The sequence below is a fragment of the Podarcis raffonei genome, chromosome 13 (assembly GCF_027172205.1).
Source record: "Podarcis raffonei isolate rPodRaf1 chromosome 13, rPodRaf1.pri, whole genome shotgun sequence".
Classification (NCBI taxonomy): domain Eukaryota; kingdom Metazoa; phylum Chordata; class Lepidosauria; order Squamata; family Lacertidae; genus Podarcis; species Podarcis raffonei.
The window spans coordinates 38,726,309-38,753,651 of NC_070614.1; the positions used below are offsets into that span (position 1 = coordinate 38,726,309).

At 47.5% G+C, this 27,343-nt stretch overlaps 2 protein-coding genes across 8 annotated transcripts in view; one reads left to right on the plus strand and one right to left on the minus strand.

Annotated features, from left to right (window-relative positions):
- The window catches only part of NTN5 (netrin 5), a 40,323-nt gene extending 33,094 nt beyond the window's left edge, over nucleotides 1-7,229 (plus strand). For both annotated transcript variants that reach the window (XM_053360859.1, XM_053360858.1), the window contains 4 exons: nucleotides 300-449; nucleotides 5,394-5,447; nucleotides 5,547-5,627; nucleotides 6,471-7,229. In XM_053360859.1, coding sequence (XP_053216834.1) covers nucleotides 300-449; nucleotides 5,394-5,447; nucleotides 5,547-5,627; nucleotides 6,471-6,799 — 614 coding nt within the window. In that variant the 3' untranslated portion in view covers nucleotides 6,800-7,229. The remainder of the gene's footprint in view (nucleotides 1-299; nucleotides 450-5,393; nucleotides 5,448-5,546; nucleotides 5,628-6,470) is intronic.
- A 1,279-nt stretch (nucleotides 7,230-8,508) lies between these two features.
- LOC128399423 (sulfotransferase 2B1-like) lies at nucleotides 8,509-27,334 on the minus strand. Of its 6 annotated transcripts, XM_053360864.1 has the most exons (9): nucleotides 27,227-27,316; nucleotides 24,450-24,588; nucleotides 18,982-19,085; nucleotides 13,417-13,571; nucleotides 12,761-12,969; nucleotides 11,197-11,323; nucleotides 9,747-9,841; nucleotides 9,426-9,606; nucleotides 8,509-9,275 (listed from the first exon to the last, which is right to left on the minus strand). In XM_053360864.1, the coding sequence occupies exons 4-9, from the start codon at nucleotides 13,559-13,561 to the stop codon at nucleotides 9,136-9,138; spliced, it is 897 nt and encodes a 298-aa protein (XP_053216839.1). In that variant the 5' UTR covers nucleotides 13,562-13,571; nucleotides 18,982-19,085; nucleotides 24,450-24,588; nucleotides 27,227-27,316; the 3' UTR covers nucleotides 8,509-9,135. The 6 variants fall into 6 exon arrangements, with proteins under 6 accessions (XP_053216839.1, XP_053216836.1, XP_053216842.1 ...); XM_053360861.1 differs by lacking the exon at nucleotides 24,450-24,588 and having other exon boundaries at nucleotides 27,227-27,334; XM_053360867.1 differs by lacking the exon at nucleotides 24,450-24,588 and having other exon boundaries at nucleotides 18,982-19,055; nucleotides 27,227-27,312.
- Nucleotides 27,335-27,343: the final 9 nt, after the last annotated feature.

Consider the following 27,343-nt stretch of genomic DNA (forward strand, 5'->3'; position numbering starts at 1 on the left):
GATATTTACAGTGGTAGCATAGGCGTGTCTGAATCCTTTCGATTTTGGAGTCTACAACTTGAGACTTATAACCTTTACCTAAATTGTGTGTGGCGGGGGGGGGGGGGTGGAGAGGAGAGAGTCTTAACAGGCCCTCCGCCTGGGGCACAGCAGTAAGAAAGTCTACACAGCACTGGAGTAACTAACAATGGCACCTTCTCAGAAGACCATGCTGGGAGACGGAGGGGCAGACCAGTTTCAGAGAAGCTTGCAGCATTCTAAGCCACTAACACTCTCTCCCCATTTTGTTTCCTTTCCAGCCTGCCAGTGTCATCCCATTGGCGCTGTTGGCACCATTTGCAACCAGACCACAGGGCAGTGCCAGTGCAAGAATGGAGTCACCGGCCTGACCTGCAACCGCTGTGCTCCAGGTTTCCAGCAAAGCCGAAGCGCCCATGCCCCCTGCATGCGTAAGTGCAGCCACTTTTCCTGACCCTGCTTAGAACCAGCCGTTCGTGACGGTTCAGTCAAAAAGGCTATGACACCCGTCTGAGCCGCTGCTTAATTCCTGGATGTTCAGAACTGAGTACTGATGCTTGCGTACCCAAAATGGTATCACCCGTGCTAAACAGAGTGGTTTCAGCAGCCTTTGGCAGAAGTGCGATATGAAGCGGGGGGGGAGGCTAACAGAGACACACACCCCACAAAACACCCCAATGGGGACTGAGCACGCTCAGTAGCCACAGAATGCTGACTGAGGCTGTGTACGTACAATATTACAGTTTACTCCAGCTCCAGTGCACACCCACAGCTAGCGTCTGAAGCCGAGTACACATAACGTTAGCCACAATCCATATGTGCCCTGTAGACTCTTGAGAAACATCGCTGTTGATGCATTTTCCTTAAACCAGCTGCCATCTGGTTTGAAAACTTAAGCCACAGTTGAGCTGAGGTGTGTACGTCAAAGATAGCTATTGCACATGTGCAGATGACAGCTTCGTTGGAGTTGCGGTGGGGGGGGGGCTGTTGGAGGCATGGGGAAACCAAGCAGGGAACAAGCATCAGATGAAGACATCCTCTCCCCCTCGCTGGTGTGTACAGCAAATTTTTTAAAGAAAGTCTTGAAACGCAGTGAGAGGGGCTTGGCCTTGGTGCATTTCAAGCTGCTAATGTGGACATAGCCTGATGGTTGGGAGGAAATGACAATAAATCCTGTTGGGAGGAAAAAATAGAATGGAGTATCCTGTGGGGGGGATGGCAGACTGGCTGGAAAACTGAATAGGAGCACTTGACACTTCTGTAGCATAGACTACATCTTGGGACCCTTTATTTTCTACCCAGTATCTGGTTGTGGGCATCTGCATATGGTTTTCAGTACAATAAAAACAGAAAGGCTTAAAAAAAAACACCCTCAAAAACAGAAAAAGAAGTTCCACTCTCGGTAACAAAATACAACTTCCAAAAGATTAAGTTAAAGTAAAGCACTCAATTGTACGTTATATACTCAGTTTGTAGGCTATACAAACAGAAAGATAAACTTTAAATATTCCATAAAATAAAATATACACTACAGGCAAATATTAAGAATGCAGTCCTATAATCTGCTTATAGGCCAAATGCCTTATATATAAAAGTGCTCCTTAAAGGAATCAGCCAGACACATTCAACATAAAATCCTCTTCAGTGACCAGACATTTGTAATATAACACAATAATATCTATAAAGAATAGTGGTTAGTGCTGTACCTCAGCTGCGGTGGAGGGTGGGGGGAAGGCTTAAACACATGGACACATCCCAAGACATTCTCTTATCATAAAGACTTCAGAACTGGAGTATATATGAAACTTCTCCAGTGCAAGGTATTTAAATCCTGCACAGGAAATGAAAATATAAATTCTTGGAATTAAAATAAAGCATGCACACTATAAGGGGTGCATCCTTAATATTTGTCCGCTGTATATATTTCACCTTATGGAATATTAAGAGTTTGTTTTTATGTTAGCATAACCTACAACTGAGAATGTTTTACCTTAACTGGGTCTTTTTGAAGTTTTGAAAACTCAATAAAGTTGCTGCAGCCACCTCACTGCTGTATTCTGTTCAATATGGTACCAAGGCAATATCCTTTTCTATATTAAAAGTTTCATAAGCTAGCCCTATCTTTCCCCTGATCCCAGTGTAGTAATATATCAGCGACTATATTTTTCAGTGGTTGCCCATTTGTGGGATGCTGTCTCCAGGGAACTACGACTCGCACTGTCATTGTCAATTTTTAGGAGCCAGAGTAAGACATTTTTATTTACCCAAGCTTTGGGTGGTTAAATTAGCCTCTATTGCACAGCTCATCTTTTAGTGGGGTGAGGTAGGAATTGTCTTCCTTATGGCATTGCTCGGTGAGTATTTTAGGAATTTTGTGCCATGTGTTTTTTTCTTCAGTTTGGCTTTTAATTGATTTTCTCTGTTTGTATTTTATGTTGCTGTAATGTTGCTTTGATATATTTTGTTGTTGTTGTTGAATGAAGAGCCTAATGCAATAAGGCCTCATCAGCACTATCATCTATCTATCTCTATCTATCTATCTATCTATCTATCTATCATCTATCTATCATCTATCTATCTACCGTATTTTTCGCCCTATAGGACGCACTTTCCCCCCTCCAAAAATGAAGGGGAAATCTGTGTGCATCCTATGGGGTGAATGCAGGCTTTCGCTGAAGCCTGGAGAGCGAGAGGGGTCGGTGCGCATGACCTCTCTCGCTCTCCAGGCTTCAGGAAGCTATCCGCAAGCCTAGGGAGCCCTGCGGGAGTTCCCGCAGGGCTCCCTAGGCTGCGAATAGCAGCCTACTGGCCAGAGCGCGGGGCGCACTGAAGCAGAGCACCCCGCGCTTCAGGCAGATATCTGCAAGCCTGGGGAGCCCGCGGGAGTTCCCGCAGGGCTCCCTAGGCTGCGGATAGCAGCCTGCTGCCCGGAGCGCGCTGAAGCCGCGGCTGGGGGGGAGAATAATTTTTCCCCCTTTATTTCCCCCCCCCCAAAAAAAAACTAGGTGCGTCCTATAGGCCGGTGCGTCCTATAGGGCGAAAAATACGGTATTTATCTAGTCTATCTATATCCTATATCTGTCTGTCTATCTATCATCTATCTATCTATCTATCATCTATCTATCTATCTATCATCTATCTATCATCATCTATCTATCATCATCTATCTATCTCAGTATCATACCATTTTAAACAGTCATGACTTCCCCCAAACAATCTTGGAAAGTGTAGTTTCTTAGGGATGCTGAGTTTTAAAGAGGCCTCTATTCCCCTCACAGAGCCTAGGACTTGCCGATCAGAAGGTTGGCGGTTTGAATCCCCGCGACGGGTGAGCTCCCATTGCTCGGTCCCTGCTCCTGCCCACCTAGCAGTTCGAAAGCACGTCAAAGTGCAATTAGATAAATAGGTACCGCTCCGGTGGGAAGGTAAACAGCATTTCCGTGCGCTGCTTTTGGTTCACCAGAAGCAGGTTTAGTCAGGCTGTCCACATGACCCGGAAGCTGTACGCCAGCTCCCTCCGCCAATAAAGCAAGATGAGTGCCGCACCCTCAGAGTCGGCCACGACTGGACCTAATGGTCAGGGGTCCCTTTACCTTTACCTTTATTCCTCTCACAAAGCAACAAGACCCAGGGTGGTTTAACAGTCAAGCCTTCTTCCCTGTGAACTCTTGGAATTGTAGCTCTCTGAGGGGAATAACATACCCGCCAACATTTCTCTGATGAAAATAGGGACGTCCCATTCCATAATAATAATTTTACTATTCATACCCCACCCATGTGACTGGGTGGAGTATAAAACATTAAACATTTTTTAAAAACCAACTTCCATATACAGGGCTGCCTTCAAATGGCTCAGCGGTTGGAAAACTCTGTACTAGGGTTGCCATACATCCGGAATTTCTCTGTCATAGCCGGCATATAGGCGTCGGAAACAGTGTCCGGGCGGAAACCGCTGAAATGTCTGGGGATATGTGAGCATATGGCAACACCTATGTCAGCAAAAAAAAGTCTCGACAACTTTTCTGGCTGGATTTTCACTTTTTGAAATATGGCAACCCTACTCTGTGGGACACGGGTGGCGCTGTGGGTTAAAGCCTCAGTGCCTAGGGCTTGCCGATCAAAAGGTCGGCGGTTCGAATCCCCGCGGCGGGGTGCGCTCCCGTCGCTCGGTCCCAGCGCCTGCCAACCTAGCAGTTCGAAAGCACCCCCGGGTGCAAGTAGATAAATAGGGACCGCTTTCTAGCGGGAAGGTAAACGGCGTGTCCGTGTGCGGCGCTGGCTCGCTAGAGCAGCTTTGTCACGCTGGCCACGTGACCCGGAAGTGTCTTCGGACAGCGCTGGCCCCCGGCCTCTTGAGTGAGATGGGCACACAACCCCAGAGTCTGGCAAGACTGGCCCGTATGGGCAGGGGTACCTTTACCTTTAAGGAAAAGTGGGACATTCCAGGATCAAATTAAACCAGGACGGCTTCTCTAAATCAGGGACTGTCCTTGGAAAATGGAGACACTTGGAGGATTTGGAATAGAGGTTCCTTAATGAACCCTCAGCATCCTTAGCAAACTACAGTTCCCAGGATTCTTTGGGGCAAGCCCTGACTGTTTAAAGGGGTATGCTGCAGCTTTAAACGTATAATGCAGAAGAAGAAGAATATCCTGCCAATGGTGGTGAACGGAAAGCCCCTCCAATAACCTTTCCGTCACTGTTCTGGAATGAGAAGGCGCTTAGAGAGGCTGCCTCCAAGTAGTTACTAAAACAGGAAATGAGGTCATAGCTGTGGAAGCACATGTGTTCCAGAAAACCTTTGATCTTTTATCTTTCTGCAGGCGATGCTATATCAGGAAATAACTTCATAGGTAGTGCAAAGATCCCATCTGTAATGGAACTGATGCTGAAGCCTGTGAGATAGCCAGGCTCTGGCCTTCCAGCAGTGCCATTCAATTCGGGTGTGGGTGATTCATTACTAAAAATAATAATAATATTCTCTTGAGGTCTCATGTGCAATACTGAGGGTGGTCAGCATCAGTTTGGGTGGGGAGGGTGTGGGTGACATCCAGTCAAAACATGGAATCCAGCGTAGAGCTGAGGAATACTGTGAGTGACAAGTTCTTCATCATTCTGTAATCAAAAGCAGAATAACTGAAAAGAAGTTGGTGCAGCTAGACTTAGCTGCGCAAATGCCGTGCACATGGCTGCCCCCCAATAATCCCGAGAAACTATAGTTTACCCCTCCCAGAGCTGCAATTCACAGAACATTTAACAAACTACAGTTCCCAGAATTCTTGTCACACCACGTTTTTCTCTCTTCTGGGTAAGGAATGTTCTTTACTTAAAAAAATCAAAATCGAATGGCTTCTTCTATATCTTCCCTCCCACAGGGATCCAGGAAGTGATGACAACGACAGTCGCCCCACCGCAGGAGTGGAATGCAGGTGAGAAGGAAGCGGTGGGGAGGGAAGGGAAATGTTATTTTGCTGGAAGGTTGATTTGGGAGGTGGTTTTACACCAGCCTAACCTGATCCATTCAATAGGTACTGAATGTCAGACCCACTGTAAGCCGCCGCGAGGACGTGTCCAGATGAACCTGAGGAACTACTGCAAAAAGGATTACGGTAATTCACAATTCACACTCATGTCTGAAACCGCAGCTCCCCACACCCTTTCAGCTCTCTGCCACCAACCTCTCTGTGTGAAGTTGTTCTTTACAAATGAGCGAAAAGGAGGTTGAACCCAGAAGTGATGCCAGAGACTTCTGACATAGCTCATTCGGTAGAGCATCCGATTCTCAATCTCAGGTTCGTGGGTTCAAACCCCATGTTGAGCAAAAGATTCCTAAATAGCAGGGGGGTGGTCCCTTCCAACTCTACAATTCTGTAATTCACCTTTTCTCCTCTCCCTCCCCCCCAAAAAACCCAGCCAGGAAGCCCTAGGGCCATGAACTATCCTAACTGTAGGAAAGATTATAGTTTTGAAATGGGAAACATTGGAAAATCCCACCTTTAAAGGAAAATGTAAGGTGAGGTGTGCAGGCTTGTTCATGACATAATTCCCACTATCTGCACATCATTGCTGGAAGCACAAGCCTTCTGGTAAGTATTGGGTTTTTGTTTTGCAAGGGATGACATGCCCAGCAATGACATCACAGGCTTGAAAATGGGGGCCAGGAGATGCTCCAGCTTCTGGGGAGGGAAGAACAGAACAACTTACAAAGGGCGTGAAAGGTCCCACGTTCAATCCCAGGCATCTCCAGGTAGGGCCAGGAATGGTCCTCTGCCTGAATCCCTGGAGAGCGACAGCCAATCAGTGTAGACAATACTGATGGAGGTGAAGCAACCGTCTCACTCAGTATAAGCCTTGTCCTTGTGTGTGTGACGCCATAGCTGCAGGGCAACACCATGCAACCGTTTGTTGCGACTTCCCAAGGGTCATTTCTTCCTTTTTTCTGCCACTGCCAGTTCTGCGTGCGCAGCTGTTGTCCATGGAGAAGTCGGGCACGTGGTGGCAGTTCACGGCCTCGGTCCTCACCGTCTACCGCCAGCGCCGAGTGCCCATTCGGCGGGGCGAGCAGCCGCTCTGGGTGCCTGAGCAGGACCTGGCATGCCGCTGCCTCCACCTCCAAGTCGGCAAATCTTACCTGGTGATCGGCAACGATGAGGAGTCACCCGACCCTGCCCGGTTAATCCTCGACAAAAACAGCCTGGCCCTGCCTTGGAGGGACGCCTGGGCACACAAACTGCGCAGTTTCCAGCAGCAAAGCAGGCGTGGGAAATGCAGACTCAGCTGAATCAGCACAGGGGGCGGGGGGAGCAGGGAGGAAAACAGAGTGAGGGAATGGGGGGGGGAACAAATGGGTACATTTGGTAATACCCCTCCACTTCCCTTGATATTAGAGAGCATAAGGAAAACATTTGGATTTTTAAGTGTTAGTTTTGAGGACGTATAGGCCTCTCTTACCTCCTCCATCCTCTCCTGTGTGGCAAGTAAGGAACGCTTGAAAAGAAGTTGACGCCTGTGAATCCCAAGGCAACCTGACCTGATCTGCGCCTGTCGAACTGAAAATGTGCAGACTGGAGCCTAATTGTCCCACTGCACGTGTCCGAAATTTACGACGCAGTTCTCCGCTCAAAGAATAAATAAATAAATGCCAACATATTTCAAGATAAAGATGCTTTTAAAAATAATGTACATGGAGATAAACGGTGTATTTAAATACGTATTTTGTGTGGGGTTGGTTTATTTATTTCAGTTGCAGGTTAATGTGGAAATGAGATTGGAACAGACTTGCAAATGAACAGGTAAATTGGACATGTGTGTCTGTCCATCAGCAGAGGGGAAAGTACCATCCCTTTGAGGGGGGAGGGGCTAGGGAACTTCATTTTCACAATGCGTTTTGGAGATCAGCATCCCTATCTTGCTGTCAGGTCTACCAGGTGGCTTGCTCTGAGTCGGCGGCTGCTCTAAAGGAGGAGGGAGATACGTTTTGGGTTGGGTGTTGTTGATGCGCTGTAGCAGCGGATCTACTTACTGCTTTCTGGCGGCAAAGCTCTTGCCAGATTGTGAGACTTGCTCACAGGCAGGGGAAAGGCATATCATGTGTTTGTGGCAGGGTAGGAGCGTGCATCTGTTTCTCCCTCGCAACAGCCCCCCTCGGTGATGCACAAGCAAGCAAACGCTAAACTTTGTGCTCTTGGGAGCTACTAGTAATATTGCAAATGAATAAAGGAAAATGCAGCCTACGTTCCTCGCAGACTTAACTAAGAACTCAGTCTCGGGCGCTCCTCTTCAGAAGCAAGCCCCTCGGAGGGCAAAGGGACTTCCTCCCAGGCAAATCTGCTCTTTCCTGCCTGTGCCTCTCCCTTGCTTCCACCTTGTCTCTTGCATGCAGGCACCCAGGATGCTGGGGAAGGCACAAGCCACCCCACCCACATTGCAGCAATGGCGGCACACGGGCTGCTCCGAGCTGCTGCCTGAGAAGCAATAGGACTTAAAAAGAATAAGCAGAGCTTTCTGCGAGTTGAAGGAGTGCGGAAAGAGGATAGCGCTTTGCTTACTGACTAACACAGCTAACAAGAAGCAGGCCACAATGAGTGTAAAAGGACTTCCTCCCAGGTCAGGCCTGCCAGAAAGGAGAGAGATACTCGCCTGGAAATACTTGCCTGGAAAAGCAGCAGCAATTAAAGATATACGAGGCAAGGAGTGTTGAGGTTTGGTGGCAGCAGCAGAGGAGGAGAATGGGATAACCTAAAAACCATGATAGGGCAAACACAGCACAGCGGCATGTACTTGATTTAGGAAGCCTTTTTACATTGCTGTTGGTTAGTGGGAAAGTGGTTTCTTGCTGCAGGTCAGCAGATGTGTCACCTGGACAGTAGAAACATGCGCTTCCTGTCAAAAAATGAAGGAGGGAGCAAGCCACGGTACAAGGCGAGCTTTGAGGCAGTGCAGATGAGCTCATAGTGCCACATTGTCCTTGTCTAAAACAACTACACCATCTAGTGGACAATCGGGACGGCTATTGCTGCTTTATTAGTTTGGGGAGGCAAAATTTTATAACCAGTCGCGACTGCAAATAAAGCAAAAGTCACCTGCAAGAGGAAAGGCGGACAAAACTGGCAAAAACAAATTTTCTTTTGTAGTAAAGAGAGGCACAGGATTATTGTGACACAGCAGCAAAAGAACACAAGAGAACTCCTTGCCTGGGGAAGAAAATCTAGCATGTATGGGGGAAAAGGAAAGGTCTGACCCTTTGTCCCTGAAAGGCTAGCTTTCTAAATGCAGGAAGCAGTTTTTTTTTTTTGTGGGGGATGACTCAGACACACAACATCACCACCACCACTGCAGCTTGATATGATACAATCCAAGAAAACTTTAATTCTTCCAGTTGTACAAGCCAGCCCTCTGCTTTCTATCGGAGTGAAGAGCTCCTACTGTTCATTGCTCAAAGCATAAACCTGCACTGGAATCCTCAGTAGTGCTGATAGCTGAGACTCCTATATTATGTGAGAAGTGAATGGTAGCTTTTGTGTTAAAAAGAGTAAGCTGGTTCTCATAACAAAGGCTGGTGTATAAGGACGCTAGAACAGGGGAAATTCTGCACCTAACGTTTTCCTCTCTGAAACCTTAAGGTTCCTGGTGGATTTCAGTTTGGATTTCATCCCAAGGAAATCTGATCCCTGTGTCTTTCATCTTCTCCTGGTAGAGATGATGGAATGCAGCACTCTGCTCTGAAGTGAAATGATTTTTCCAATCTCCAGAAATCCCTGCCAAAAAAAAAAAAAAAAAAAGGTTTGTAGGGGAATATGAGAGAGCTGGAGGCATCTTCTACTCTAGATGTACCACCTCCTCAAATATTGACTTGCAAGTAGTCCTGCCAAAGAATTTCCCCTCCCCGGCTTTCAGGGGTTTTTTACCTTTCCTGAGGAAGGGGCTGATCTTTTGGTTCATAATATCCTCAGGGACGAGGCTATAGTTCACCATCTTGTTTCCCTTCATGGCTTCAAAAGAGGCATTCTCCACCACCGAGTCAACAGCAGGCACATCTAAGTCCTTGCCCAGGAACTGGCAGATGCGGAGAACGCTGCCCCGTAAGTCCTGAGAAGGGGAGATAGCAAGGGTTGGAAGGAGCTAGACTGCCAGGGCCTCAGAGTAGCCTAGAATGGCTTATGGGTCTGACCTGAGATAGGACCAGGGGTTGGAGACCAAAGAAACCTGTTTTTTTCTTAATAACTCACCTTCAGCAATTCATCATAGGTCAGAAGGAGAAAGTTTGCCTGGTCTTTGTAGGCCAGCCAGCTCTTGACATGATCAAACCAGGAGCCAAAGAGAACTAAAGAGAAACAGAGAGGGGATTTGTTTTGTGGTTTGAAAGAGCAACAGCAGCATGAAAAAAATGAAGGTTAAATTTAAAAAGATGCAATCCTACACACAGTCACTTGGAAGCAAGCACTATCAATTTTGGTGAGACTTATGAGGAAACTTTCATAGGATTGTTCTTTTGCTGTCTACAATATTGTCCACCAGGAGCCACAGTTTCAAATGACGGTTCAGGCATATATGGAAATAAGTGAATGAGAGAGAGAGATTGAAAGCTGCTAATTCATTCTTCTCCATCTTGGTACCCTCTGGTTGTTTTGAACTACAACACCCATCATCCCTGAGCGTTGGCCATGCTGGCTGAGGCTGATGGGAGTTGTAGTCTAAAACATCTGGAAGACACCAGGTTGGGGGAAGGTGATCTAAGTCAGGCATAGGCAAACTCAGCACTCCAGATGTTTTGGGACTACAACACCCATCATCCCTAGCTAACAGGACCAGTGGTCAGGGATGATGGGAATTGTAGTCTCAAAAACATCTGGAGGGCCAAGTTTGCCTATGCCTGATCTAAGTGAATCTATTTTTAACCAACAACAGATTGTTAAGAACCTGCATGGCTCAGTTGCAGAGGGGAGTTATGTGCTTTGGGGGGGGGATCTGTGTGTGTATGGTCACACCACACCCACTTGTGGCCACACCCACCATTGCCACCCTTCGTTTAATTGGTTCCAGGTTAAGCGGGTTTGACAGGTTGGAACTGACAACAGACCAATCAGACGTACGGATTGCATCTTTTACTTCCTTTGTAGGTGAGCAATGCGAATTACTAGGAAATCAAGACTATTGCCATGTGAGATTGAACAGAGCCATAGGCCACAGCGTAGGGTCAATGTGTGGGTCCAGCCTGCCCTCAGCCAGCCCCCTTCCACCTGCCTCCTTATTAACAACCAGTCCAGGAGGTGACACTGGCTGACAACCTCTTCCTTAGTCTCAGTGCTGCCTTTGTTGATTTCAATAGAGAGGAGGGTGGGGACAAAACCAGAATTAACTTGATCTATCTATTGTTGAGTTTGGTCAGCCGCAGTTTGAAACCAAACTGCGGGAGGCAGTGGAAGACAGGAGTGCCTGGCGTGCTCTGGTCCATGGGGTCACGAAGAATCGGACACGACTAAACGACTAAACAACAACATCTATTGTTGGCTCTGGCTCTCCCTGCTATTGCTGCTAGTGCCACCTGCTGTCAGCCTCCCAGCCTTTCGACCAACCAGCCCCAGCTGGGACCCAGGCTATGCCGCTTGTGACCCCTGACACCTCCTACCAAATGTCAGGTCCCACTGCCCTTCCCAGAAAACCCACATGCTCATGCACCTTCCCCTGAAACAAACTTCCTGATGAATTCCCCAAAATCCTCCTCGTGCTCCAGAAATGAAGCCATCTTGGTGTAGTAAAAGAGCGAGACACAGACGTCCTTGGGGTCGCGGACGGTGTAAATGGCCTGGAAAAGAAAGTTTTGTCAGGCACTGGAATAACACTGCCAATGGCTCTTCCTCATGCTGTGAGGCAGGCTCTCTCCTAGGAAGGCCGGAAGGGTTGCCGGCAGCGAAGAAAATACCTCCCTTCCCAGGGGGTCACAAAGAAACTACCTCTATGGCACTCTTCTGTCGATTAGGGCAACTCAATAGTCTCTATGATTATTATTTTTTTTATTATTAGATTTATATACTGCCGTTCATCAAAAGACCTCAGTTCCACCCCATGCACTGATTGGTTCCCTAGCATTGACAATGGTACCATGCCCCTTCCAATAATAATAATAATAATAATAATAATAATAATAATAATAATAATACGGTCATACCTCTTATTACGTTTGCTTCATGATACGATTTTTCAGGTTGCATCCTGCAGTGACCCAGAAGTACCAGAAAGCGTTACTTCTGGGTTTTGCCACTTGCGCATGCGCAGACGCGCAAAATGATGTCACAAGCATGCGCAGAAGCGGTGAATGCAACCTGCGCGTGCGCAGACGCACAGACGTGGGTTGCGTTCCTTTCAGGTTGCAAATGGGGCTCTGGAACGGATCCCGTTCGCAACCAGAGGTACCACTGTAATCCATTCTTTACCCTAATGTTCCAGGGCAGGTTACAACAATGAAAACACCATATTAAAAATGAACAACTTACAATAATGGAAATAAGGTGAGTACTAAAGCATACATCTCAGGTGTCAAAGGACAGGGTAAAGCATAACTTAGGAAGTCTCCCAGGCCGCCACCCTCTGAGCTGCTTATTTTAAAAAATATATTTTTATTAAAATTTCTTAGTTTACAAAAAATACGTGCATTGTCTAGTTTTTCAAGTTCTGTTTTCATTTGTTGTGAGACATTAGTGTTACATACAGTGTTGGGTTAGGAAGAAAAGAGGGGGAAAGAAGGGGAGGGAGGAATGATAACAGCCTTATTAGAAAAACTAACCAATAAACTGAAACTGATGTGGGGATAAATAGAATAAGATGGCTTCACCCCGGTATGGCTCCTCTTTTGTCACATACACAGCCCAACAAGACAACGACAAGAATCTGCCGACAGCATACGTATCAATCTGGCTAAGTTGATCCAAACACACACACACACACACACACACACACACACACACACACCCCACTCACACACAAAAACAAATCTCACTACAGCCACCCAAAAGACAACCAACCACACCCTTAGGCCACCCCAACCCCTCTCACCACCAAGTAAATACAACAAGCGAATAGTAAGAGAACCCACACATGTGACGCTGACACAAAACCCCACATACACACTAAGTGGAAGAATAGAAGCATTGCCACCCAACCCGACCCTCTTGAGTTTCTGAGGAAACTGGGGTGACCAGCCCCCTTCTCTGTACCTTAGCACCCAAGAAGGTCCTAGACTCACCTTAGCCTGTGAGGTGAAGAACGATTCTGGAAAGATTGCTGCGGGTAAGTGAGAGGTTATGAGGCGGGGGCACGTTTGGTTCTCCAGGTATTTCACCGCTGTGACCTGTTCGATCCAGGGTACCCGTTCCCAGCAGGGTAATGACCGTGAGAGAGTGGGATCCCCATTGCTGTGGATCAAGGTGAGGATTTCCTTCATCCAAGTTGTTCCTGGGAAAGGATGAGAAATGAGCACCCTCTTGGCCTCTTCCCAAGGGAGTCACAGAGGGCATCTGCAGACGGGATTTTGAAATAAAAAAGGAGCTATCTAGGTTAGTCAGCATCACCTCTCCTGTCCCCGTAACAGCTTGACATGCAGGACAGTTCAATGGGTGCTGCTTTTTGAAAAGCTGCGCCTGTTGAATTTCTGCCTGACCTGCAGCTGTTCAGAGTAAGAAACAGCCTTAACAGGCTGTTTTCCTGTGGAAGAGCATCAGCTGAGATCTGAGTATCTTCTAGATTCAAACAGAAAGAGTGGGGTAGACAAAAATGAGTGGATAGAATTTGTCAGTCCAGAAACTCCGGGAAGGTAAGAGGCCAGGGGTGGGGTGTTGTGTTTTGTGTTGCGTTGTGTTGTGTTGTGTTGTGTTGTGCTGTGTGTGCTTTCAAATGGCTCACCAGATTTTGGATACGTGATGTTGAAGACGTCGCTGTCTTGCACCTGGAAGCTCCGATGGGCATAACGAACGCTGTCTTCACTGTGCACCAGAGCGGGGAGGGTTATTCCACCGTACTCTATGGAGTGTGCAACCCGCCTGGCCATGGTCTTGGGACTGCGGGGAAGAAGTTGAAAAGAAGAAGACGCAAACGTGCACTTATTTAATTGTCGCATTTATTTAACTGTCACATTTATTTATTTCATGACTGCACGCTTTAATCTGATTTCAGTTCCTCGCTCATTTTAATATTGTTAATATTTCCCCTACTGTTTTTTACTGATGATTTTGCTGTTATGTCCTTTTTGCAAACCGCTTTGAGGTTTTGTTTTATTCTGGTCTTTCTGTGCTCAGGGAAATGGTTACTGGAAAACACGAAGCAATTCATCCAGGCAGAGTCAAACCCTGGTTCCATGCCCCCACACTTACCCCTCTGGATAGCTCAGCTGGTGGAGCATGAGGCTCTTAATCTCAAGGTCATGGGTTCAAGCCTCATGTTGGGCAGAATATGCCTGCATTGCAGGGGGTTGGACTAGATGACCCTTGTGGTCCCTTCCAACTCTATGATTCTATATCCTGACTTTTTCTCCAAGCTGGTGGCTTACATGGTCTACCCCCTCTCCATTTTCTCCTCACAACAATCCTGTGAGGTAGGTCAAGAAGCTGCGAGGCAGTGACTTCCAAGTGAGCTTCAAGGCCAAGTGAAGATTCGAACCCTGGTCTCCCAGGTCCTAGTTTCACACTCTTAATCATTACACCATACTGGCTTTCTGTATGAATCTGGCCTAAAGGTCAGAGTGTGTAAGCCCCTACAGCCCTTTATTGTTTATTGAGTTGTTTTACTTGGGAAACTTGTGATTCCTAAAGTAAACAAAGTGGGTATTGTGACCCACAACTCGGGTACAGCAGAGGATACTGATGGTGGGTGAGGGTCAGATTATTCCAGGGAGCAGGAGACGGGACTGTCAGTATCCCCTGCCAGCATCCCCTGACTCAGGGAGGGAGTTCTCTGCAGTACCGCTACCTCCCCATCTTCAAAGAAACCACAGAAATGAGACGAGGGCTCTTTAACCAGCCAGGGAGGTGGAGCCTACCATCACCCAGGTCTGGTCAGCCTATAGGGGGCTTCAGTTGCCTCCAGCTATCTGCACTGGCAACATCTCTGTTGGTTCATTTTACAGTGGTACCTTGGTTCTCAAACTTAATCCGTTCTGGAAGTCCGTTCCAAAACCAAAACATTCTAAAACCAAGGCATGCTTTCCCATAAAAAGTAATGCAAAATGGATTAATCCGTTCCAGACTTTTAAAAACAACCCCTAAAACAGCAATTTAACATGCATTTTACTATCTAACAAGCGCACTGATCCATAAAATGAAAGCAATAAACAATGTACTGCAGTCACACATCAATCAATCAGTAGCTGAACTGGATTCCACACAGTCACAAAAAAGCCACAAAAACAGAAACGCAAAATAAATAGCAAAAACAGACAGACCTCAGCGTAACACTCAAAACAAAAGAGTGGCACTCAAAACAAAAGTGTGGCACTCAAATCAGAAGTGTAACACTCAAAACGGAGCACATTCAGCTTCTGAAAAAATGTTCACAAACTGGAACACTTACTTCCGAGTTTGCAGTGTTTGGGTTCCAAGTTATTTGAGTACCAAGGCGGACTTCCGGGTTGGCGCCATTGTTTAATGGCGGATTCCCTCCGAGCTCCGGAGGGAATCGGCTCCGTAGCGTCTGGGTCTGGCCGCTGCGGCGAAGCGGAGACCCTTAAAATCACAGGCGCGGATGCCTGTGAACACAGAGACTCGGCGGGCACCATTTGCGCCCCCCCAATCCGCGACGGAGCCTTTTTAAAGGCTTCGGAACGGAGGCAGGGTGAGGCGTGGTGCTGAGAGTACTCCCTCGCCTACGGAGTGAAGCCGCAAGCCATTGACAGAGAGCGCCAACTTCTTCCAAGACCGATCGGACTCTAAAACATAAACCCGTGAGTAATACGGAGATTGGTAACCTTAAAAAACCTTTAATTTTGGATTTGGAACGAGCGGGAAGGGGCTAAAAAGGAAGTCCACCCCCCCCCCCTTTGTAAACAATTTAAAGCAAAGGACTGGGCAGCTAAGGTCGAGAGAATCTGTTTCTTGTTTTTTAACGAAAGATCCTGACTTCACGGTTTTGACACTATAAGAAGACTTACTGGAGGATAAAAAGAATTTTGGGAGCTGAAATTTCATCCCCCCCCCGAGACCCGGGAACGTCCTATGAGAAAGCCTGTTGCATTGAAGATTTTGACAGCTGTCAAGTGAGCTGTTAGTCAGCTAGTTGTCAGCTGGAAAAAGAGAACATTGTTTCTGCTGTTTTTGCTGGTTTATTCGGTATAATTTGTTGAAAATAAGGAGGGCTGATACAAAATAACTGGACTTTTGGTTTTGAGCTGAAAGGAACATTAAGGAACTAAAATCCCCCTAGAGGGGTAATAGGGACACTACATCATAAAAATGGCTGGAGTATGTAAAATCCAAGCAGAATTGGACAGAGCACTCGTTCTCTTGGGAAACTTGCAAGATGAATACAATGCTTTGTCTACAGAGGTATCACTACTACACTGGACAGTAAACAACAGTTTTGAGCCTGATAAGGACTTGAAACAGGAAGCCTATGCAATTGAACAAATAAATGAAACTGAAAGTGTAGATACGATGGAGCAATATGTTATTGTTGAAGAAAATGAAGGAGGAGCAGGAGATTTGCAGGAGTCAAAGGAGAGTTACAATATGAGGCCTGACATGATGATAAAAAAGGACAATAAAAATTGGATGTGGAAAGCCTGGTCTGAATGGGAGTCTGGAAAATGGAGAGATCCCCTTTGGAGGAGATCTGAAGACCTGAGGATTACAAATTTGTTGAAGGTGAAAGCTGGAGCTTTGGGGACATCTGGATCTAAAAGAAATTTGAAACAAGAGTTGGACCACCCCATAGGCTTTGCTTTTAAGTTTGGAGGACTGGCTGGAAGCAACATGGACTCTGTTGGGCCGGAGCCCCTCCGAGATTTGGGGCTTAACATCAAGGACTATCAAAGAGACCGGCAGAAAGGAACTGAGAGAGATATAAGGGCCTCGGACGTGAGATCTCCAGGCTAAATAAATAACATAAAGACTGATGGATATTGGTTGGGGACTGGAACCGGGAAAAGGGTGGGTGGAGGTTGGGAATCCAAAGGGTACATAAGGATAATTTGCTTTTTATATTTTGTTAGTGGTAAGGAAACTGGGTAAATCGTGGAAGGGAAATTTTGGTTGACTTTAGGAAAAAGGTTTAAGAATAATTAATGAGGTATAAGTATTGATGTGTGATTTTAATAAGGTAAAATTGGTTTTTTCTTTTTAAATTAATTGAAAATAAGGCTGTCAAAAATAAATTGAGGAAATGGAAAAAAGAAGTAAAGTAAAACGATAGTATGTTAGAACAAATGTTTAGTTAAGGTAAAGAAATAAGTTAAGGACTTGCTGAACTGACAATTTAAATTGGAATACAGGAAGGGGAGGTGCGAGGAGGTCTGAGAAATAAGGTTAAGAATAATAAGTATTAGAAACTTTATGTGTTTTTTCTATTGTTTTTTGTTTAGTTTTGAATATTATGTATTTTTGTGTTTTTTGTTTTTTTTTTCTTTTGTTTATTTCTTGTTTTTGGTTTGTTGTGTGTTTCTTGAAAATGCCAATAAATATTTAATTAAAAAAAAAATATTTGAGTACCAAGGCGTTTGAGAACCAAGGTACCACTGTATAGGGAGCTGGCCAAGGTCCTGCAGGCAAAAGACGCCTCATGAGCCTCAAATGCCCACAGAACTGGACGGTGCTGCTTAGGAACACATGGAGCAGCCTTGCACCAAACCAGATTATGAGTCCATCTAGCTTAGTACTGTCTACACTGGCTGGCAGTGGCTTTCCAGGGTTTCAGGCAGGAGTCCTTAAACCCACCACATGGAGTTGCTGGGGATTGAACCTGGGACCTCCTGCATGAAAAGCTGATGCTCTAACACCTTGCAGCTTCATCAGCTGGGGTTCCCACTTGTTTACTGGCAGGGGGAGGGCTCCTGGCTGGCGCAGAGTTGCCGCACTTGCTGAGGAAGAGGAGGAAAGCAGGGGCAAAAAGGAGCACACAGGCCTTGGGGTCCGCTGACCTGTGCCAGAGGCCTAACAATCCTGCAAAAGTCAAAGCTCTAACCCAGGCATGGGCAAACTCGGCCCTCTAGCAGTTTTGGGACTACAATTCCCATCATCCTTGACCACTGGTCCTGTTAGCTAGGGATTATGGGAGTTGTAGTCCCAAAACATCTGGAGGGCCAAGTGTGCCTATGCCTGCTTTAAGGTATCAAAAATAAATGTTCACAAATACACAGGGTGGGTGCAAATGCACAGGTACATAGACCATATTCTGAAATGGTACAGGTAAGTAATCCTGAAGCAATTTTGATTCTCCTAAATGACCCCAAATATTTCCCTGTGGTAGAAGGAAGTGTTGGATATTCTTTCTGTGTGAAAGAATCATTTGTTCCAGAAACAGAGAAGAACAGAGAAGAAGTTTCAAGAAGCAGGAGAAGGCTGAGATTATTTTGTCTATGCCAGGACACTTTCTGTGGGAACTGTTCTTTGGACATGCGCAGTGTGCCAAGCAAATGTTCTCCCACATTTCCCCATCACTTTCCTTACTGCAAAATTACTAGGTTGGGAGAGGGTTGTTGCCCAAGAGCTCCAAAGCAACTCTGGTGGTGAATTGCAAGCTGAATTTGCCAGGATGCCACTGAATCCTGCCGGAAAACAGCATTAGACTGACAGTGCCCCCGCTGAACTAACTGAGCTAAAAGCTGAACTTTTTAACTTGGACTGAGGCTTGGGCTTAACATTCCCATTTATATGTTGCGTTTAATAACCTAAACTGAGCTTGACCCAAAAGCTAAGTCCATTTTAAACTGACTCAGGAGCGGGGAGTGGGAGCAGCAAGGAAGATCAACTCTGAGCTTTCAACAGTTGGGATCACATACCCTCCAACATTTCTCCAATGAAAATAGGGACATCCTATTCCATAATGATGCTGGTGATGATTATGATATAGTATTTATACCCTGCCCATCTGACTGGGTTGCCCCAGGCACTCTGGGTGGTTTCCAACATATATAAAAAACAAAACAAAACATTAAACATTTTTAAAATTCCTGCAGGGCTACCTTCAGATGTCTCCTAAATGTTGTATAGTTACTTATCTCCTTGGCTCAGGGATTGCATAACCATATCCTCCAACATTTGTCTGATAAAAATAGGGATGTCCTAAGGAAAAGCTTAGGACATTCCAGGATCAAATCAGAAACTGGGATGGCTTTGTAAATCCGGGAGCGTCCCTGGAAAATAGGGACACTTGGAGGGTCTGGGATGATGGTCAAAGGAGGGGAAGGGGACACAGCTGTTTGTGAAGGCTTCTCTATTTGATCAACCCTTTGCAGTTTCAATAGGAGGAGAAAACACTCACCTGTTGCTTCTCCTTTCACAGGCCCAGATCCCCAGCAGCAGAACCTGCTTTACTGACTCCTGGTAGCATGATCTCTGCAGAGGGGTGGAAATCCAGGCCACTCACTGAAAGACACACAAAAGGAGACTTTGTTCTTTGTGGAGGGAAGGCTAGAGGGAGGCAGCAGAGCAAAACCAAGGCCACATATTTTGATAGGCAGCTCTCCTTTGCCTCATAGAAATAAAAGAATAACACAGACTTATGTGACCATATGTATTCACCACAGCCAGCTCCTATCCTCACACTGCTTCCTTCTTAATCATTGAAAAATAATTGTGTGTGTGTGTGTGTGTGTTCTCAGTTGTTCTTCTTGGCCGTGAAAGGCAATGCATGTACAATGCATCTGTCTTGTAAAGAAGGCTTGGTGCCCTGACCCCCACCTGCAGCCTAGCCCCCAAACCTCCTATAGTGCTCTCCCCTTCCAAAGAACTAAGAAGTTCTGAATTTCCACTCCTTATCTGGATAACGTTACTGGTGAAAGCAGGAATCCTGACTTCACCTAAGTCCGGGTGAGTGAGAATCCTTTTTACTGCCTGAGGGCTCGTTCCCATCTGGGTCATGTTTTAATTTGTTTATCGTTCGTTCATTCATTCCCCATGCCACACATAATTTTATACACTTCTATCATGTTGCCTCTTACTGGTCTTTTCTCTAAACTAAAAAACAACAACCCTACTTTCATCTGAAATCCACTTCCCTACAAATTCTCCTCACTGGATTTAGTTCTGCTCTCCAGAACAACAAAAAGCAAGTCTGCTCTGTCTTCTGCATGACAACCCTTAGTTGAAGATGGCGATCGTGTTTCCCCTGAACCATAGTTTACAGTTCAAATGGCACACTGCACTATGGTTACACTAAAGTGGAAGGGGGAAGCTTCTGATCTCTACACCGGAGGAACAGGGGAATGTGCACAGGGTGGGGCAAGGAGGCTGGGCTCATGTCCCTAATGCTAAACCATGGAGAGTGTTCATGCATTCAGCAGAGAGCCCTCAGGTGCTAAGTAACCAAACAAAGGCTAAATCAAGGGTAACCCTCCCCCCGAATGTGAAGGCAGTGAGAGATGTTACTTTCTTGGGCTCCATGATCACTGCAGCTGGTGACAGCAGTCACAAAATTAAAAGACGCCTGCTTCTTGGGAGAAAAGCGATGACAAACCTAGACAGCATCTTAAAAAGGAGAGACATCACCTTGACGACAAAGGTCCATATAGTTAAAGCTATGCTTTTCCCAGTAGTGATGTATGGAAGTGAGAGCTGAACCATAAAGAAGGCTGATCGCCGAAGAATTGATGCTTTTGAATTATGGTGCTGGAGGAGACTCTTGAGAGTCCCATGGACTGCAAGAAGATCAAACCTCTCCATTCTGAAGGAAAGCAGCCCTGAGTGCTCACTGGAAGGACAGATCCTGAAGCTGAGGCTCTAATACTTTGGCCACCTCATGAGAAGAGAAGACTCCCTGGAAAAGACACCAATGTTGGGAAAGATGGAGGGTGCAAGGAGAAGGGGACGACAGAGGACGAGATTCTCGAAGCTACAAACATGAGTCTGACCAAACTGCGGGAGGCAGTGGAAGACAGGAGTGCCTGGCATGCTCTGGTCCATGGGTCACGAAGAGTCGGACACGACTAAACAACAACAACAAAGTTCACATCTAGTTAAGTCTCTGCTCCTCTGAGGCTACTTCCTACATCCATTCCCCTAAAAGAAAACTTACTCCCTGCAGCCATTCCCCGTTCCTCTGGACTTCCTTACCTTTAATAGCTGCAGAATATGGAGCAATTCAACAGGTGCTGCTGCTGCTACTGCTCTCCCCCCTCCCCCACCCCACTTTTTTGTGGCGATGCGAACTGGCTGCATTTCTGCTTGTTGTGCAGCCGCTAAAACCACAGGCACTCTGCCAGGAATAAACAGTTGGCAACCCTTGTCCACTTTTCATTTAACGGTCTATTAGAGCACTCAACCTGCCTGGCTTTCAGAAAACCCAGGAGTTCTCCCAGCTTTCAGCTTTATTGTAAACTGCCCCCCTCTCTCTGAGGGTCTTACCCCCCACCCACCCCATTTTGGCTCACTGCACATAATGATTTCCTCCAGAAAAAGCCTCCTAGGCAGTGTTTTCTCTCCTCTCTCTGTAACAAACTCCAGCTCCCTTCCCAGAGCATCTCAAACTCCGTGAGTTCTCTCTGCCCTCCCCTTCCCATAACCTACTAAATTTCACTTCATCCCCAGTGGACCCAGGAGTCCTGATTTTGCGATAACCAATCCAAGGAGGGCAGCGCTGGGCGGGACTTCCCTTTGAATAAACTTGCAAGCGTTGCCTCCTTTGCCAGGGGAGCCTTCGCCGTTAAGGTGGCACCGCGGAGATGCCCCTCGGATCTCGTCATTTTCCAGCCAGAGGAGGTGCCCAGCTTGGCCGGAATTCTGCACATTTGGCCGGTTGCCAGAATGAGAGGATGCGAAGCCTGGGAATGAGTGGAGGGAAGTCTCCCTCCGAGCCATCCAAAGTCACACCTCACCCTGAAGGTGCCCAGGGGGCTCCTTTTCAGGAAATTTATGCAGGGCGTAAATCTAATCCAGGAGGATAGTTGGTGGGCCAGGCTTTACCCCTGGGTGCACTCCAGCTGTTTTCGGACTACAACTCCCATCATCCCCTACCAGGAGGTGCTGGCAGGGGATCATGGGAGTTGTAGTCCTAAACAGCTGGAAGGCACACAGTGGGCAAAGGCTGCCCTAAAAGAATCATTAGAAGCCTGCAGCAAAAACAAACATAAGCTGTTTTGGTCTAAAGCAGTACAGTGGTACCTCGGGTTACAGACGCTTCAGATTACAGACTTCACTAACCCAGAAATAGTACCTCGGGTTAAGAACTTTGCTTCAGGATGAGAACAGAAATCGCGCGATGGCAGTGCAGTGGCAGCAGGAGGCCCTATTAGCTAAAGTGGTGCTTCAGGTTAAGAACAGTTTCAGGTTAAGAACGGACCTCCAGAACGAATTAAGTTCTTAACCCGAGGTACCCCTGTATGTGAAATTCAGACCCCAGCACTTTTGAGACTTGCCACTTTTCAGAGTTGAGGGATAGCTCAGTCAGAGCAGCAGACTCTTAATCTCAGTGTCATGGGTTTGAGCCCCGTGTTGGGTGAAAGATTCCTGTATTGCAGGAGGTTGGTCTAGATACGGCCCTCATGGTCCCTTCCAGCTCTGCAAGTCTGTGAATCAGAGGTGTTCTTCCTGGCATGGAACTACGTGGTGGGAAAAGATTTTCCCTTCCTGGTGTCCTTCCTTTCCTCCAACCACTGATGGTCACTGCCTGGCCTACTACTCCCTCCCCTTTCTTCAGCCCATCTGCGGTTTTTCTGGCCTTCCGCACAGCCCTGGGCTGTCCTTTATCTCCTCAGGGATTGGCTATGCACGTCCTGTGACTGAACCGTAGCCTTCCCTTCAGGCATGGCCAAACATGGCCCTCCAGCTGTTTTGGGACTACAATTCCCACCATCCTTGACCACTGGTCCTGTTAGCTAGGGATGAGGGGAGTCGTAGTCCCAAAACGGCTGGAGGGCCAAGTTTGGCCATGCCTGCCTGAGCTGCTGCTGAGTCACAGGACTTCAGCCAGTTGGTGTCAGACTCTTCATTGCCTGGGGCAGTTAAAGGACAGCTTATGAACCTCCTTGATCGTTGCAAATAGTTGCTAGGATCCTGGCAGAGTTCAGATCCTCCCTTCTTCCAGGCCCAGAACTGGAGGCTTGAATGATCCCTGATCAGGAAACTCCATTGGGTCTAATTTAAGCTTTCACGTACAGAGAGGGGGGCAAACATGGGCAAATCAAATGCCCTGTCCCTGGAAAGTTAAAGGTAAAGGGACCCCTGACCATTAGGTCCAGTCATGACCGACTCTGGGGTTGCGGTGCTCATCTCGTTTTAATGGCCAAGGGAGCCGGTGTACAGCTTCCGGGTCATGTGGCCAGCATGACTAAGCAGCTTCTGGCGAACCAGAGTAGTGCAGGGAAACGCCGTTTACCTTCCCACTGGAGTGGTACCTATTTATCTACTTGCACTTTGACGTGCTTTTGAACTGCTAGGTTAGCAGGAGCTGGGACCAAGCAACGGGAGCTCACCCCATCGCGGGGATTCGAACCACCAACCTTCTGATCAGCAAGTCCTAGGCTCTGTGGTTTAACCCACAGCGCCACCCGTGTCCCTTGTCCCTGGAAAGTTGCTTGTACCTAATTTGTCCACTGCAAGCTCGGTTGGCTGGAGTGTGGTGCTGATAAAGCCAAGGCTGCAGGTTTGATCCCCATAAGGGACAACTGCATATTCCTGCATTGCAGGGGGTTGGACTAGATGATCCTCAGGGACCCTTCCAACTATGATTCTATGATTCCAAGCTGCTATCTTCATATCAAACAGGCATCTATTTTGTCTTGCCCCCAATCTTTTTTTTTTAATGATTCACAGATGGTTTTTCCTTCTCTTATTGAATATTTTTATTGGGTTTGGTTTTTTTAAAAATGTCAATACAAACATTTACAAATTAAAAGTACCCTGGGCACATAGTAAACAAGACATGATTGGGGGTTTTTTGCAACATGGTATGGTTTTATTTCATTTACAAATGAAATGGTTGGGCAGTTCCACAGTCTGGATTCTATGAAAATATACTCAGCCAGGCATGGGTGTAGCCAGAATTTTTGTTGGGGGGGGGGACTTCAAATTTAGATTATTTTTTATTGATTTAAGGGAGGCAACTGTGCCCCTGCCCCCCTTGCCTACGCCCATTCAGTCAGGTGTATGAGTTTTTAAAAATATATATATAATTTTTTAAAAAAGCATACAGCTGGCTGAATATTTCTTCACATTTATTATGACAAACTGAGAAGAGAGGGCACAGGAAGCAATACTTTTATCTTTATTTTTATTTCACTGTCAAGCCTGTACATGCATATATATATTTAAGTTTGACAGTTTAATTGTTTACACAAGGAAGTCTTGTAATAATATTCTTTTCCTCTCTGCAAGGATACTGCATGTTATTTATGTTTCTTCTTTCCCCCTCTTTATATCTTATCCATCTTCTTTATAATTTGAGATCTTAATAAAAATAATTTGGAAAGAATACAAACACATACAGTAAACAGTGGCGTGTTAAGAAGAGTCCTTGAGGTACGTAAGGCGGACATATCAGCCTCCTACAATAAGGAGATTTGCATCAAAATGTGTCGTGTCATTTGTGTCCTCACAGTATTTAAGAGCACATTTTACTAGGGAAAATTAAAAGGGTGGAACCTGCATATATCAGCTTCATAAAACAATCTCCATAAAACAATCTGAGTCAACGGCAGACGTATCAGAATGCCATCCCTCCTTACGACAGAAAAGGCCACCATATACCGGCAATTTCGATTTTGCCTTTTTTTAGCAGTTCGCCTTGGTACTTACGCGATACTATTATGCCGAACTTTCTGACAGAACCACGTCCCGTATTTTGTCTAACCAACCATTCGTGGAGAATCCTGATGTTTCCCAATGGCTAGCCTGATTCAATTGATGGTTCAATCCTAGACATATCCAGACCAGGCTGATGGTGTTATGGGAATATAATACAGTGGTACCTCGGGTTACATACGCGTCAGGTTACATACGCTTCAGGTTACAGACGCCGCTAACCCAGAAATAGTGCTTCAGGTTAAGAACTTTGCTTCAGGATAAGTACAGAAATCGGGCTCCGGCGGCATGGCGGCAGCAGGAGGCCCCATTAGCTAAAGTAGTGCTTCAGGTTAAGAACAGTTTCAGGTTAAGAACGGACCTCCAGAACGAATTAAGTACTTAACCTGAGGTACCACTGTATCTTGATTAGCAGCCAATTTCCTGGCAGACCATTTTGAGAAGAGCATGGGAAACAGGGAGCTGGCTGTTCACCCTCTGTCGGCAAATGTGGGTCTGCCAGCAACTTCTGTTGCTGCGGTTGCCCCTTTTCCTACAGATGCCCCTTTCTACAATATCCTTTTGGATTGTTCTAGGCCCATCTCTGGGTCCCCCATGGAGCCCATCATCTCTGGGCCAGCTGGGACTGATGGGAGTTGCTCTCCAGAATACCTGGAGGGCACCAGGTTAGGGAAGCTGTCCCAGGTTGTCAAGTAGTGGACAGGGAAACTAGCAAGGACAGATTTGGCCCAGGGTTTGCCAGCTGCTGACTGATAGTCTGAAGGCAAACAAGTGCACTGGAAGCTGGTCTACTGGGGCAACTGGGAGGCTGCCCCACCAGACTTGGTCTGGCCTCAGTCAGCCGCCTCCTGCCTGCCTTCTTTCCTCTACCAACACACGGAGCTCTGCCTGTCCCCTTCCTCCTCCTTAGTCTCAGGGTAGCCCTTCTAGAACTCAGAAGGATGGGGACAAAACTGGAATCAGTTTACTCTGCTGGTGATTGGTTCTGTCTTAAGGACCCAAGAAGACCCTGGTTGGATCAGGCCAATGACCCATCTAGTCCAGCATCCTGTTCTCACAAGTGGCCAATCAGAGGCCACAATGGGAAACCCTCAAGGAAGACCTGAGCAAAAGCACACGCTCCCCGCCTGCGGTTTCCAGCAAATGGTATTCAGAAGCATTTAGCCATCATGGCTAGCCCTCTCCTCCATGAATTGGCCCACTCCTAAAGCAATCCAAGTTGGTGGCCATCCTTGCCTCCTGCAGCAGTGAGTTCCACAGTTTAACTATGCACTGCTTGAAGAACGACAGCTCAGTAGAGCATGAGACTCTTAATCTCAGGGTTGTCATGGGTTCAAGCCCCATGCTGGGCAAAAAGGTTCCTGCATTTCAGGGGTCCCTTCCAACTCTACAGTTCTATGATTCCAAGAAGTACTTTCTTTTTTTCTGTCCTGAGTCTTTGCTTTCTGTTGGCCTCCTTTGCCTTCTGCCCCATCAGTTCAAGGGGCACCAGCATCCACGGCGCATGAAGCCTCGCTCTGCGTGCGCAACCTGTGGTCCTCGTTCCTGTGCTTGGCAGCAGTGTGCTTGCCCGATGCTAACACGTGGAACTGAACGTGTGAACCCGACCAGGCTCCACATGACATAATCTCGAGGGGAAAGCAGATGCTGCCTGAGCCGCATCCAGGCGTGTGAGCGCCAGACCTTTCCGAGGATCCCCTGGTTTCCTCCGGATCCACCTTAAAACATCTCTCCCTCCTCCCGCTCCTCTCCCTCTCCCTCAATTGCATCTCTTTGGGTCCCTTGGGAGAGGGGAAGGGAAAGTGAGAGAGAAGATCTGTGCATTTGAGAAGGGGGGGAGGAGGAGAGGGAAGCCGAGGCTGTAAGAGGCAGGGAAGAAGGGAAGGGGGAAAGCAGGGAAAGGAGAGAGAGAGAGAGAGAGAGAGAGGTGTAGGGAGGGGGGAGGACAGAGGGGAGCAGGGAGAGTTCAGGACCAGGGAAGCCCCCCCCAAAAAGAGGGAGGGGGTCACATACAAGAAAAGGGGGAAGAAAACAGGATAGGTGGAAGGTGGTCGGCGGACCAGAGAGGGAAACCCAGAAGGAGTGGGGGGCAAGAGAGGCGGGAGGGAGGAAGAAAGCCCGGGGTAGGTGGGGGGGGAGGCAGGTGAATAAGAGAAGGTGGGAAAACAAGGAGAAGCGGGGGGGCACACCCCACAGCAAGCAAGGGGAGTGGGGGCCAAGGAAGAAAGAGAGAGAGTCAGGGAAAGGGGGGGTGAGGAGAGAGGGAGAAGTTAAGTTAGGGACTTCCAAGCTCTTCTCCTCCCGCCATTCCCCCTCCCCCAGCCACCTCCCCCCTCCCTTCGCCTTATTCCCCAGTGATTCTCTATTCCCAGCCGCCGCCGTCACAACCCCACGTCGCGGGGAGTCCCACAGCTCCGCACAACCCCCTTTTGGAAGGGAGTCGGGGAGCGAGCGGGGTCTCTCGTGCCGCCCGTCCAGCCCCACGGAGTGATCCGACCCCGAGTGGCCAAGCCCTCCCTCCCCCTCCCCGCTTCCCCGTCCACGCCGTCTCCATCTTCCCCATCTCTCATCAACATTGCGAGAGGAGGGGCGGGGGGGCATCCCCTGGAGAAGGGGCGGGAGGAAGATGGAGGGACGGGGGAGGAAAGAGAGCTAGGGAAGGGGGGGAGGCGAGGAGATTAGAAAGAGAGAGGGGCATGGGGAGGGCAGAGGGCTTTCGGGGGTGAGAGGTGTTGTCTGACGCGCGCCCCCCACCCCACCCCAGGACTCACCGGACCGCACGTGGATCGCGGGGGGTGGCGGGGGCCACCTCCAGAGGCTGCGCACCCGGAGGGGGGGCACCTCCACGCGGGATGCCGAGGAGGGGGCGCCTCCTCCAGGTCTGAGAC

What these genes read in the sequence shown, in the direction of transcription:
- LOC128399423 (XM_053360861.1), bottom strand. Translation starts at nt 13,561, where the DNA reads ATGGCCAGGCGGGTTGCACACTCCATAGAGTACGGTGGAATAACCCTC. An exon ending in GAAGTTTGTTTCAGGGGAAG is followed by an intron (nt 9,842 to 11,196) that starts GTGCATGAGCAT and finishes GTTTCTCTTTAG; the next exon opens with TTCTCTTTGGCTCCTGGTTT. An exon ending in CAGCCCCTTCCTCAGGAAAG is followed by an intron (nt 9,276 to 9,425) that starts GTAAAAAACCCC and finishes TTTTTTTGGCAG; the next exon opens with GGATTTCTGGAGATTGGAAA.